General features: G+C 50.8%; 4 protein-coding genes across 4 annotated transcripts; 2 read left to right on the forward strand and 2 right to left on the reverse strand.

Annotated features, from left to right (window-relative positions):
• Positions 1-808: 808 nt before the first annotated feature.
• Positions 809-1,663, forward strand: GUITHDRAFT_150548 (hypothetical protein; the record flags this gene model as incomplete). Its single annotated transcript, XM_005839349.1, has 7 exons — positions 809-960; positions 1,013-1,090; positions 1,135-1,206; positions 1,252-1,320; positions 1,368-1,438; positions 1,485-1,512; positions 1,591-1,663. Coding segments are annotated over exons 1-7 (502 nt in total), but the record flags the coding sequence as incomplete, so codon positions are not given.
• A 918-nt stretch (positions 1,664-2,581) lies between these two features.
• GUITHDRAFT_133520 (hypothetical protein) lies at positions 2,582-3,124 on the reverse strand (the record flags this gene model as incomplete). Its single annotated transcript, XM_005839350.1, has 1 exon — positions 2,582-3,124. The coding sequence occupies one exon, from the start codon at positions 3,122-3,124 to the stop codon at positions 2,582-2,584; it is 543 nt and encodes a 180-aa protein (XP_005839407.1).
• A 2,198-nt stretch (positions 3,125-5,322) lies between these two features.
• GUITHDRAFT_65027 (hypothetical protein) lies at positions 5,323-6,360 on the reverse strand (the record flags this gene model as incomplete). Its single annotated transcript, XM_005839351.1, has 1 exon — positions 5,323-6,360. One exon carries the CDS (start codon positions 6,358-6,360, stop codon positions 5,323-5,325), a length of 1,038 nt encoding a protein of 345 aa, XP_005839408.1.
• Positions 6,361-8,532: 2,172 nt separating this feature from the next.
• GUITHDRAFT_133521 (hypothetical protein) lies at positions 8,533-12,987 on the forward strand (the record flags this gene model as incomplete). Its single annotated transcript, XM_005839352.1, has 11 exons — positions 8,533-9,817; positions 10,109-10,551; positions 10,604-10,714; positions 10,760-10,811; positions 10,869-10,937; positions 10,989-11,083; positions 11,347-11,476; positions 11,729-12,093; positions 12,273-12,334; positions 12,606-12,718; positions 12,929-12,987. 11 exons carry the CDS (start codon positions 8,533-8,535, stop codon positions 12,985-12,987), a joined length of 2,784 nt encoding a protein of 927 aa, XP_005839409.1.
• Between the last annotated feature and the right edge of the window lie 23 nt (positions 12,988-13,010).

Consider the following 13,010-nt stretch of genomic DNA (forward strand, 5'->3'; position numbering starts at 1 on the left):
GGATGAAAGAGACCTCGACGAAGCAGCAAGACATAGATCGGCTTCTAGTCGAGCTTTCTGCTGATCCCTCCAAGAGATGTATCGTTAGACTTAAGGTGAAGATGATGTGCGTGCTGGACAATGTGATATCTCTCTTGTCCTCCTTGCTTCTCTCTCGCTCCCTTCTGCTTTCTCAACCCAGAAGGGTTGAAAAACTCCCTCCCTCCCTCCCTCCCTCCCTCCCTCCCTCCCTCCCTCCCTCCCTCCTCCCTCCCCCCTCCTCCCTCCTCCCTCTCCCTCCATTTTTTTCTAGTTCGAATTTTTTCCTTTCATAAGGTGGAACCAAGAGTGCTGAAACCTACGAAACAAATTCGAAAATATCCCCATTTATTTCAACAAAGTTTGAAAAATGTATTCGGGACACCATGGCGGGTCCGCCTCAAGGGCTGCCGCGGCTAGAAAGCATGCTAGCTAGGAAGGAGGGAGAGAGGGAGGGAGGGAGGGAGGGAGGGAGGGGAGGCAGCAGTGAACACGACGAGATTGGATACTATCGGTGATGGAGTTGCTCCAGCTGATAGACAGTACACCAGAAGATCCAGCCTTCCTGGAACTGTTTTCGGTTCAGATCTTTGCTAGATGCACCCTTGTATGTTGATTTGCTTCCTGGTGTGTCGACTGCCGCTTCTGCTTCATCAATGTTGCCGATCCCTCCTCCTTCCTGGATCTTTCAAGTTGATGATGATGTGATGGTTTGAGCCAGCAAGATCACATATCATCGGGCAAGGATACCGAGGGCTTCCTAGCTTGACTTACTGGTGATCATAAGTGCAGGTTTGTTCAACTTGGGCAAGGAGCTTGAACTGTCAAGGCATGTCACTGAGACAAAATGTCGCCTACGCTGGTTCGGGAGCGATATCGATCCCAGGGAGGCAGGGCAAGATGGGAGGGGGCAGCGTGCAAGACCTTAGCGCCTACATGGAGGTCCTGCATACCGTTCCTCGTCATGCTTTCCTGACCCCGCATGGGTTTGCAGGAATTCTGTTCGTCAGTGAAGAATGTCCCAGCAGAGATAAAGCGAAACTTTGCCCTCATCAACTCTCTGGACTCGAAGGTGCCATTGGCTCCGATTTTCTAGGTCCCTGAACAGGTTCGAAGGTGATCGACTTGAAGGACAAGATCAACCAGGATAGTCAAGTTTACAGCTCAGCAAAGAACAGGAACTCGACGGTGACGGATATCGTCCCTAGCTCGCATTGTGAAGTCAGAGTGCAGGATATGATTGAACTCAAGAAATCAATCGACAAGAACCAAACGGATTGCTTGCAATATTCAGAAGAAAAGGTTGGATGACATCCTATTCTCAAGGAGCTGATTAATCTGCATACCAGGTCAGCACTGCACAAGCTTGTTTGGAGCTTGTTGCATCGAAATTGAAACAGCTTGATGACGATATCAGCAAGTAATTCGTTACCGAATCCGGGAGTCTTACTGACAGACGTTGATAGCATTGACGAAAGTCTCTTTACAAACCAGGTAATCTTTCCTTGAACTCTTGCAGCAGTCTCTTTTCATTTTCACCGATCACCATGTTTGAACTTTTGGGTGTTACAGAACGACGATGCGGAGGAAGAACCAACGGGAAGAGGCGCAGGCAGACCCAGTCTTGGTGCAAACGACAAGAAACGTATACACGCTTTGCGTTGAGATGTCTTCGACTCGCGTCTCATCATAACACAGGGAAAAATCCCTCCAATGATAAATTTTCATGGCTGCACGAAGGAGCAGATGTCGAGGTCGAATGGGAGAAGGAGTGGTGGCAGGTGCGCGTCTTGACCTTGGCCCTTCCCTTGCTTGACAATGGCCCCAGGCTCAGGTGAAAAAGATCAGAGTGAAGCACGCAGGAGGCTCAGGAGCGCTGGGAGGTCGAATGGGAGTGCAGAGGGAGGTATTGGGAAATCTTGCGGATACAACCGCCTGACTCGTCGTCAGGTACTTGTCAGTTACGTAGGTGGAAACGATGAGGAGGATGAATGGATCCCACTTGCCACCAACAGAATCAGGTGTGAAGACACAGCTAGTCTAGTACTTTGTGAACTGACTTTCCTTCCAGAGCCCCAACTGATACCTTCCACGAGCCCGAGATCGAACAGTTCGATGGGATGATGAACGGCACACCGCTCTCGGTGAATACCCCAGTAACGGTTCCTCCGTTGATAACGACGTGCACAGGGCCGAGGTGGCGGCGGCTATGGAATGAGCCGTGGAGGGTATTTATGAGGATGAAATAATTACCTGAAGCAAAATGAACTTGATTGAGCCTCGTGCTCGTCAGATTATTTCACAGCCAGGCGTGCTAGTCGTCATTTTCAGCTCTGTAGCTTCTGTTGAGGGATTCAATCGCAGTCGATCAGAGTGTATGGCAAGCCTTGGTGACTGGAGTGGACACTACAAGGTGTGATTCGAAGTAACACAGGAGTTGTTTTTCGTAATATACTAAAATACAACAATAATTTACATAAAATAACAAGGCCTAGGAAGGGGGAAAGGAGAGCGGGGAGTCAGGACCGATCACTCCAGCTTTGTATGCTCTATGGCACGAGTTCTACAACTGACCGAACATGAAAGTCTGTGTCTGATCCTTCATGCGACTTGTCTTGAAGTTTCCGTATTCGTCGATTGCACTACCAGTATGTGCCCTTGTTCTCAGCTCAATGGCAGCGTAGGTGCCATCTGAGATCATGCTACCCCAACAATCGATCGACCGACTGACCACGATATGTGGCACCAAGGCTTGTGCGGTAGTGGCTTGTGATTGACTCGACGGGAAAACGATCCAATCAAATCGCTGTCCTCTTGCGGAAAGGTTTCTAGTTGCTGTATTGACCACGGCGAAATCGAAGAGACTCTTGGTGTTAACGATTCCACTCCCACTTGACGTCCTTGTGAACGCGTTGGAGAAGCTCCCGCTTGACGTCCTTGTGAACGCGTTGGAGAAGCTGTCCGCTTGCCTGTCAACATCTGCGCGCAGCTTGAATCTTGCGTTGACAAGATCCAACTTCGGTGCAGATTTCTGCATGTGAGCAATAAACTCGGATGATGAATTTCTTCTTCTACGAATCAAATTCCGTCCAATCACTTGAGCCATGTTGTCACACGCTTGAGCAACCCTTTGCACTTTATACATGTTCGCTTCTTCTGAATTCAACCTCGTCGTCTTGACGATCCAAGTTGGTTTTGTTGTGCTGTTCGCAGCTGACTTGCTCCTCTAGCTATCTCGCACCTGATCTGCACTGCCTTTCTTCCTTCCTTGCTCCCCCTTTGCTCTTGTCCTCCCTCGTTCAATGGGGGCCTCGCTCTCCGACAGCCCTCCTGCCTTTCTTCTTGAGGAGCACCCCTCCATGACCCTACCCCCATAGCTGTGTCGTACGGATTCACCCTCTACCCCTTCATTGTACATGAAATACCCCACCTTGATCCTACATGAACTCAGCTTGTACCCCACCTGTGATCTACATCCCGGGAATGAGAGTTTTCTATTTTATGACCTATACATATTTTTATAAATCGAAAAAGTACTTTTTCGCGATCGTTGCAACCGGCTCAAATGTTATCCGGGCTTCTTCGGCCGTAGGCAAGGATCTTTCCTTCCTGTACCCCTCCTTTCCCCAAGACCCTACCTATCCCTGACTATCAAGTTGAAATGTACCGGTCTAATCCTGAGAAATTTCACTGTCTCTCACCCCTCTGTACATGATACCACCCGTGAAAATCCCATCGACCGAATGACCCTACCCCCTCCCGAGCCAGAGACGTGAAGGGTCTGCAGGCTTGCCTCAGGATGAGTCAGCGCAGAACGTGGCCTTGATCGCAGTAAATTCGATACTAAAGTAATCTCAATCATCATATATCATCATTATGAAATATTGTGATATTTATAGCCAACTGCTACCAGGACTTCCAGTATAAACGAATAATTATACACCAAAAGATATAATTTATGAGATCAGGGGCATCACCGCAGATAAGTGTGATGATCAATAGCCTCACGGCTTTTTAACCCTAAAAAGTCTCTCATGAGGGCCACAAACCAAAAACTCCACCACCCCACCCTCGTTCTTGTGTCATGCCGTACTACCCGTACCCACGGTGGCACGGTGTGACGGGCGACCGTACGGTACCCGGTCCGAGTCCACCCAGTACCGCGGTGACCGTACCAGTCTACAGAGTACCCGCCGGCACCCCTCCCGCCCGGCCAAAGTTCAAGTCTTGTGGCTCTAGTCAAGTTCTACATCCCTAGGCTCTCCGCTTCACGTCTCCTCCAACTACACCGACTGTGTCTGCTACGCCGTTTCTGATGCCAGTGCCAGCCTGAGTGTGGCACAGGCCGTCGCGGCGGCCCCGCCGCTGTCACGCCGGCTGGCAGGCTGACCGTGCTGAGTGCCGCGCCGCCGCGCACTGGCCGGCTCAGACTGGGTGACGCCGGTCGGACGCCGCCGGGCGCCGGGCGGCCCGGGCGGTCAGTGCCCGCCCGCCCCTCCAGCTATCGTCTTTGCAGGCAGTGACTTGAGAAAACTTAATGCCATGGTCCACAGCAACCCCAGGTATCCCACTCCTAACCCTGAGGAGATGTTAGAATCTGTCGCCGAGGTCATTCGCAAATCCAAGCGTTTCTTGCACCCTGCTGAATACAAACTTTGGATTTCAGCTCTCGATCTTCTCCGCTGTTTTTGGCAAATTCCTGTTGCCCCTGATCATCGCAAATATGTCGCCATCATCACCAAGTTTGGCAAATATCAGTTTCGCAATCTTCCATTCGGCTACATTCACGCAAGCAATATTTTTCAAGAATGGATTACTCTTCTCTTTCGTGATATTACCAGTGTATTCCCGTACATTGATGACTTGCTCATCCTTGATTTCGGCACGTTTGATCAACACCTCAACACTCTTCGTCGCGTTCTTCTGCGATGCCGCGAGAATCAAGTTTACATCAAGAAATCAAAAGTCAAGCTCTTTCAAGATAGTGTCGAGTTCCTCGGTCATCAAATCTCTGCTGAGGGCATATCGACCCAATCCAGCAAGACCAGTGCGATCCTTGACTGGCCACCACCCAGCAACGCAAAGGAGATCAAAATATTTCTTGGGCTCTCCGGATATTACCGTCGCTTTATTCGCAACTATGCCCACATTGCTGCTCCTCTTCATGCTCTTCTTCGTAAGAATGCTGTCTTTCAATGGACTCCCGAGTGTCAGCAATCCTTTGATCTTCTCAAACACCGGTTAACCTCCTCTCCAATTCTCTCTCACTTCGATCCAGCGCTTAAGACTAGTATGTGCTCTTATTTAGTATATCCTGTGCACGCTTGTCGGATTTGAACGACAGATCGGGCATGGCCTGGAAGCTGCTCCCTCCTTGTGAACCTCACAGAGACACATGTGTCCACAGGGGATCAGCGCCCACACGGCCTCTCGCTCCAAGCAGATGACGCACTGCTGACTGTAATCATCGGGCTCATCCTCACTTGAACTCTCTGCCACCGTTAAGTCGTGTTGTTGCAGCTTTCTTTGCAAGTCGCTGAACCCTGGCCGCTCTGACTTCCGCTCCCTCCAGCATTCCAGCATGATGCTGTACACAGCTGCCGGGCACGACGGGGATCTCGGAAGTCGCTCACCGCCGAGGACCTTAGTTTCCACAAGCGAATCCTCCGAGACGCTCTCATAAGGAATTTTCTCGGCATAGGTCCAGATCTCCCACATGGTCACCCCGAACGCCCACACATCGCTCTTCTCCGAGAACTGCCTTCTTTCGATGCTCTCCGGTGCCATCCATCGGACTGGCCGAGTCATCGACCGTGCCGTGTTGAAGCTCGCTGCATGGCTCTGACGGTACCACCGCGCAGATATGATGGACAATCCGTAGTCAGCGACCTTCACACTCACATCCAGGTGATTCCGCGCATCCAGGCGGAACACCAGCACGTTCCTCGTTGCCAGATCCCCATGCACTACCCCATGCAGTGCAAGATGTACCATCCCGTCGCAGATCTGCCTTGCAACCTGCAGCTGCACCAGTAGACTGAGAGTCTGACGTTCCTTAGCAAGGCTCGACAGGATGACATCCAACGCACCCTTGGACGCTAACTCCGTCACCATGCAGTAGTCGCCTGACCCTGGCTCGTTTGTGATGGCAAGAAGTTGGAGGAGTTTCGGGTGAAATCCCAAGTGCTGGAAAATCTTCACCTCCTGCTCGAACTCTTTCATCCTCCCAGCGGATCCGCTGCCACGGATTCGCAGGACCGCCACTTCGGAGCTGGCCCCATGCGGTTGCTGCCATCGGGCCTGGTACACGAGCTTGAAAGTGCCTACGCCGATCTGCCGCATGTCAGTGAGGGAATCGAAGTCGACCGAAGCAATGCCTTTGGTCTCACGTATTTGCCTCTTTGAGAGAAAAATAATTGACAACAAAGTCACGAGCACAGTCGGAATAACGACTGAGAACTGTATATTTGTACACCGATGTAGGCACTGTTCTAGGTTCCCGTCACACAGTCGAGCAAAACTTGGCCAGGATGGATGATAGCACTGTAGTTTGTTGCCTGTAAGGTCTACATACACAAGCGAAGACAAACCGGTAAAAGCCAGGGAGGAAATAAAGATGTAGATACTGCAAGCTCGAGAGCCCGTCGAAGATCCCTGTAGGCAGACTCTTCAGTTTGTTGTTGGAAAGTGAAAGCCTCTGCAAGCTCGAGAGCCCATCAAAGACTCCTGCAGGCAGACTCTCTAGCTTGTTGTAGTGAAGAGATAGAGTAGACAAGCTCGAGAGCCCGTCGAAGACCCCTGCAGGCAGACTCTCCAGGTTGTTGTTGGAAAGATATAGATGCTGCAAGCTCGAGAGCCCGTCGAAAGTCCCGTTTGTTATGTTCCAAATACCCTTTGAGTCCATGCTCAAAGTTTTCTGACCCCCCTGATCAGTTCCACAGTCCCCCCCACAGCTTCCCTCCCTCGACAGCAAACCCTCATCCGAGACATGGAACGTGCAGCCCCCACAGCTCTCGCTGCTTGCTGCCTCGGCCTTAGGACATATCCATACCCCTAGTACAACCCAAAGCACATATACACACAGCATCCTCCTCATGCTCCCTCCTTCACTCCGCATCAACGGGGCCATGGATGCGTTGGCGACTTAGGGTTTATCCCTCCCAGCAGAACTATTTATAATAAATCAATAATAACTCAACTACCCGCTGTGGGTCACGATGGCATAACACCAACATGTTGTTGTTGGAGATAGATTCAGCAATCCACTGCGCGCAAAACCACAGAGACAAAGCAAAATGTAAACTGAGTTGTGTATCATACTATCCATCTTGATTCAACATCTTAACTTGAAAACCCAACTGTCGCAGTGGAGGACTTTTCTTACTTGATTGCATGCTTCGAACCTCCTCTTGCCTGCTGCAAGATCGCAATGGGTTCTCCTATTTCACCTTGAGTGATTGTGATGCTTCTCAGTCGAGATAGACCTCTTCCACACATGAAATTGTGCCAGTGCTCATCCTTCATACCTACACTAAACCTTGTAATTCTTGACCTCTATCGTGCACTTTGATGATATTTATCACAATCAAGTCCATTTTCTTTCTCAGAGCAGCTTCTTTGCGATTAGTTCACCTCGTAAACTGTGAAATTGAAGTTGATGCAGAAAACCACTCCGCCATGGAATATGACATCTCCCACTGGTTTCCGCACATCTAGAAGCTGTAAGCAATCTTATCTCAGTCTTTCAGCATGTCCTTCGTTTCGTCATCAAACAATACGGGATGACTCTTGTGCTGTGGTATCTTCAAATCATCTGTTCCGGCATCAATCTTGTACTCACCGGGCGAGTCAGACCATGTCTGTTCACTTTACAAAAGAGTCTTTAGGCCTTTCTCCAACACTCAGCAGTATCATTTTCCCCTGCATGATTTTCAAACCTTCTAGATGATGTTTTACCCTGAACGGTTTGCGATGTTTTACCTTGAACAGATTGCGTACTAGCAGTCTTTTGAGTGAAAGACTAGTCCTTAACCCAGAAGAGAACGACTTCGTAAACCTCGTTGGGCCCACATAATAATATTGGGCTTGTGGGTTGACCTAACCTTGACCTTGACCTTGGTGCTGGTTTGAATCCGATGTCCGTTTTAGGAGAAATGTTGTCATGAAAGGATGCAAGATAGCTTGAAAGCAGGGTAGAAATAAAGCAGCGTAAGAGACGAATGTGACTGTTTTTAAAACGGTTGATGTTGTCAATTGGCACTTGAGTGCTAGGCGGGCCCGGGTCAAGTTGACCTCTTTTTTATTTCCACACCCCTCACATCAGGCTTGATCTCCTGTATGTGATGCTCGGGCTTCACCGTCATGTCGGACGGACGACGGCGTAAGCTACTTACGCCAAAAGATCACAAGAGAGACAGGAGATACTACGGAGATAGGAGACAGAGCTGGAGACAGAGCTGGAGACAGGAGATAGCCGAGTGAGAGTCGCTTCATGCCAACTATCACTCCTACGAAATGAATGCATCTGAGGCCGCGCAACCAAAACTTAGCCGCTTGAAGACTTTCAAGGAAGGATGGCCGCATCGCTTCTCTTGCCCCAACCCTCTTCAGCTAGCTAAGTCAGGGTTCGAGTACCAGGCGAATGGGATGTGTCTTGACTCGGTGGTGTGCTCGATTTGTCAGCTGAAGGTGTCAGGATGGCAGGAGGGAGACAACCCTTTCTTCATTCATCGCTACAAGTCTCCCTCGTGCAAGCTCGTGCAACATGATGTCCTTCACACTCGGATCAACCTGCAAGGCCCCACAACACCGCCATGTAGGCGCCAGACGTTTGTTGCTTGCCGAGGAAGGGTCGACCTGCAGCTGCGGCTCGAACATGACGAGAGCGGAGGACCTGAGCGCGTGCTGCATGTCTTCTTGCAGAGAGGGAGAGGGATCGTGTCTGACGCACCGACTCCACCCAGCCCCGTGTGCGTCTGTCGCCTGCGCGTGATGGGAGAAGAGTACGAGTCGGGCGAGGCCTGCAGTACGGCAGTAGACGAGCTGAGCACATGCACAACAAGCCCGACATGGAACTTCGACTGCGCCTTCCAAACTTGCGCTCCTCGCCTGTCCATCCTTGAGATCACCCTCTGGGACGCTGGTATGCTCCAGGAGGAAGGCAGTTTGCTTGAAGAGGAAGGGAGACGGAGATTGGAGGAGAAATCCAAGGAATGGACGGGGTGGGAAGAGGAAGATCGCGAAGACTCGGCAGGGACGATGGGGAGATGGCATCGTTCTCAGCAAGTTGTTGACTACTACAAGCACTCTCGCACGTCAACAGCTTACATCGGAACCGTCATGATCAGTCTGACCCAACTCACTCAGCATCCGGGTCGAGAGATCCCAATGTCGTGCAGTCTCATCCAACCAACGGCCTCCTCCCTCTTCATCTCAGCTGCAAGGATCCTGCAGGCGGCCTGGAGGAGGCTGCATGCTGTCAGGCTCGTCGCTCTATCCCGCTGCTCGGCAAGGTGCAGAAGCAGCAGCTTCAGAGTGTTTGTGGTCGCAGCAAGAAACCTGCCCATCACGCCGATGAAGGCTGCTGACTTCCACCTCGCAAGGAGCGGAGGGCTCAACCGCTACCTCCCTCAGCTGGACTGCTTCCTCCGCCTGCTCGTCCTCGACGACTCGCTCCGCCCTGCTCGCGGGGTGCGATGGGACGGGCTTGACGAGCTGTGCAACATGCGCGGAGGATTCCTGACAGACGCCGCGCGCGCTCCTGCAAAATTTCCGGATGACGTTCTGCGGGAATACTCGGGTGAGTGCGAGCGGGAAACGAGGGAGGGATACAGAGGAGGAGATGAGCAGCAGGAGAGAAGCGGGCCCTCGCTCCCCCGCGGCCGCCTCGGGCCTCGCTTCCCCCCTGGGGTTGCTAGTAGAAATGATCTGTGATCCCTTTGACCTACCTCTCTGCAATGCTATCTTCTTTCTTGATCACATTCTCTCCCGCCATCTATCGCTATCCCTACCTCCTCGCTCCTCGTCCTCGTCCTCGTCCTCGTCCTTGTTTTCTCTCTTGTCGATCGAATGTCAGTGACATGCTCATCAGACGGACAGGAGTGGGCAGGGATGGGCTGGGGGAGGGATCCTCTGTTCAACCTCTCTGCGGCTTTCACAACAACTCAGAACAGCAACGCGAGGATGCTGCGACTGGACGTGTACAACTGTCCTCCCGAGCAGGTGTTTTTGACTCCTGACCTCTGTATCCAAGCCAACCTGGTGGGGAGGGTGACGTTGGACCTGTATGATGGAGATGGTTTCAATCACACGCTGGAGAGCTTTGTAAATGTGATGCTCAAATCTGCGCGCGATGAGTTGCAGATGAAAAGTTTCGAATGGAAGGAGCTTGTCGACGATAAGTGCGAGGGAGTGAAGGGGAGAAGCATCAAAGGCTGGTCGCCGTCTCAGATTCTTTTCTCTGTTGAGCGCGAGACCAATAACATTGATCGACATGTTGGGAGGAGATCGACGGAGGCAAGAGGACAAATTCAGGTCTTGTTCAGCATTTGCTGGACATGGCGGATCGCTGACGAGTTCAGGATAGGGAGATCAATCAAATGATGAGCAAGCTGACAAGAGTGAAAGCCTTGACAAGATTCGGACGCTAAGTGACCTGGTGGAGGAACGAGTGAAAGACTTGAAGAGCGATTCCCAAGTCAGTGAGAACATGTCGTGATCTAAGAACATGACAGTCATGCAGCGAGAAACGTTTGTTACATGGGAGAAATTTTCAGACGTGTTGAAGTTGCAAGGTAAGGGAATCCTGCACAATGTTAGTCTCTCGTTCGTGTTGTTGACATCTTCAGCAGGGACATCTATCATAAGAGCTGAGAAAGATGCAAACTTGGCTCTTGACCAGAGACCCAACGTCTTGTCAAGTGATATTGTGCAGAGTTGTTGGTTTTGACGATTACAGTTCTATGATGCAGATTCATTGACGGGAGGGGGAACGTTTCGTTGCAATCTTCTGTTCTTCTCTCTTGTTGAGAGCGTGAGTGTTGGAGTTGGAGTTTTTGACAAGGAGGTACTTTCCAAAAATCTTGAGGTGTCACACCTTGCCCGAGTCGTTGTTCCAAGGAGTCCAAACAAAACTACCTCGCCGCATGTTTCTGTTTGATTTTCCTCTGTTGTTGTTTGAACTTTGATTTTCCTCTTGCTATTGTCCAATGTTCTTGACACTTGACATCATGTTATCACAAGTTGTTTTCGAGAGCTTATCTGATCACTGCTCCTCCCGTATCACTTGTTGTCTTCACACTCCATCTTGTAAGTCTGACATGCTGGCAGGATGTAGCCAAGTCTTACTGGGGAAGACGGAGATGGCGCGATAAGATCTGGTGGGTCGACGGACTGACAGGACGAGCCTTCAACGGCGAGGAGGAGATGAAAGTGTTGCCGTCGTGTGAGATTGGAGGAGGTACGAGCGAGATGATGACAGCGGGAGCAGGAGAGGAGGAGGTATGGAGATGAGGAGAATGGAGGAAAACGGGAAGTAGGAGGGAGGAAAAGGAGGAAAGGGAGGAAAGGGAGGGCGATGGAAGAGATCAGGAGGAGGGACGAGGAGACAGGTGGAGGAAGAGAGGGAGAGGGAGGAAGAAGAGGAAGAGGACAAGGGGAAGAGGGGGGAGGAAGGAGGAAGGAGCAGAGGTGTTCTCTCACATATTTGCAGGAGATCACATCTCTCTTGAGATACTCGACGAGGATCAGTCATCGAGCTTGCTGCGCATCTTCATCAAGGGGGGAAGTTTTCAAGTCAAAATGCCTACCCGTTGCTCCAGCTTGCGAGTCTGCGTGCAGATGTATAACGAGAATGATTGTTTGGTCGACTTCAAGAACCAGCAGGAGCTCGAGCTCCTCCTGCAGATGCACAAGCAGAGCAAGCAGATCACAAACATGATTGATGACAATCATGATTCTACTGCTGGAGAGGAGGAGGAGGAGGAGGAGGAGGAGGAGGAGGAGGAGGAGGAGGTCGAGGAGGTCGAGGATATCGATGACATGATTGCTCTGCAACAAGAAATCGCTATACAGCAGGTGATGCTGAATGCATGCCAAGGAAATGGGAAGGAAAGGGAACAACGACAGGGACAAGACAGGGCAGGAGATGAGAAAGAAAGAAAAAGAACTGGAGCAGGAGATGAATGAAGGGGGGGAGGAAGAGCAGGAGGAGGAAGGTTTTCCATGTCATGACTGATTTCAATTTGCGCAAACAGGAAAAGAGTGAAAGGCTCTCTCGACAACTTCTTGAGTTTGACTACCAGATAGCAAGGACAAGGTGAGAGTTTAGAAAAGAATCTCAATCATGCCAGCAGAGCAATCTTCTGATCAGTTTTCTTCATTTCCTCCTCCTGCTCATGTTTCTCTTCCTTTTCCTCTTTGTCATCCTTTTCCTTTTTCTTTTCCTTTCCTCGTTATCTCCCTCTTCCACTTTCTTATCATCTTCTTCCCCCCCCTCCCCCTTTCCTCATCCTCCATTTCCCATCCCTTCCTCCTCCTCTGCTTCTACTTTCTCTCTGACCTCTCCCTCACCACCTCTCATCCAACAGGTTCCGATCCACCGCAACCTTATCAAGGGGGAGACTCGCGCTTGACGAGCTTGTTGTAAAACCAATCACAGACGACATGCACGACAAGCAGGTTGAGAGCAAACGAGCAGCAGGTGACTTGTACCTATGCTGAACCCACGAGCGATCACATGATTGTCATATTCATTCAACTTGTCTCAATTTGTCATCTGCTCAACCGTTTCTTCCTCTCCTCCTCTCCTCCTCTCCTGCTCTCCTCCTCCCCATTGCATCATCGTTTCCTTCCTCCTTCCCTCTCCCCTCCTCTTTCCCAGCTGCCAACTCACTGATTTCACTCCTCGCAGCGATTTCAAGGCGGCGGGCCGAGATCCTCAAAGGTCAAGGACTCATCGAGACCAAGTGAAGAACCAGTGACGAGACGACAAG

The sequence above is a fragment of the Guillardia theta genome (assembly GCF_000315625.1).
Source record: "Guillardia theta CCMP2712 unplaced genomic scaffold GUITHscaffold_8, whole genome shotgun sequence".
Lineage (NCBI taxonomy): Eukaryota > Cryptophyceae > Pyrenomonadales > Geminigeraceae > Guillardia > Guillardia theta.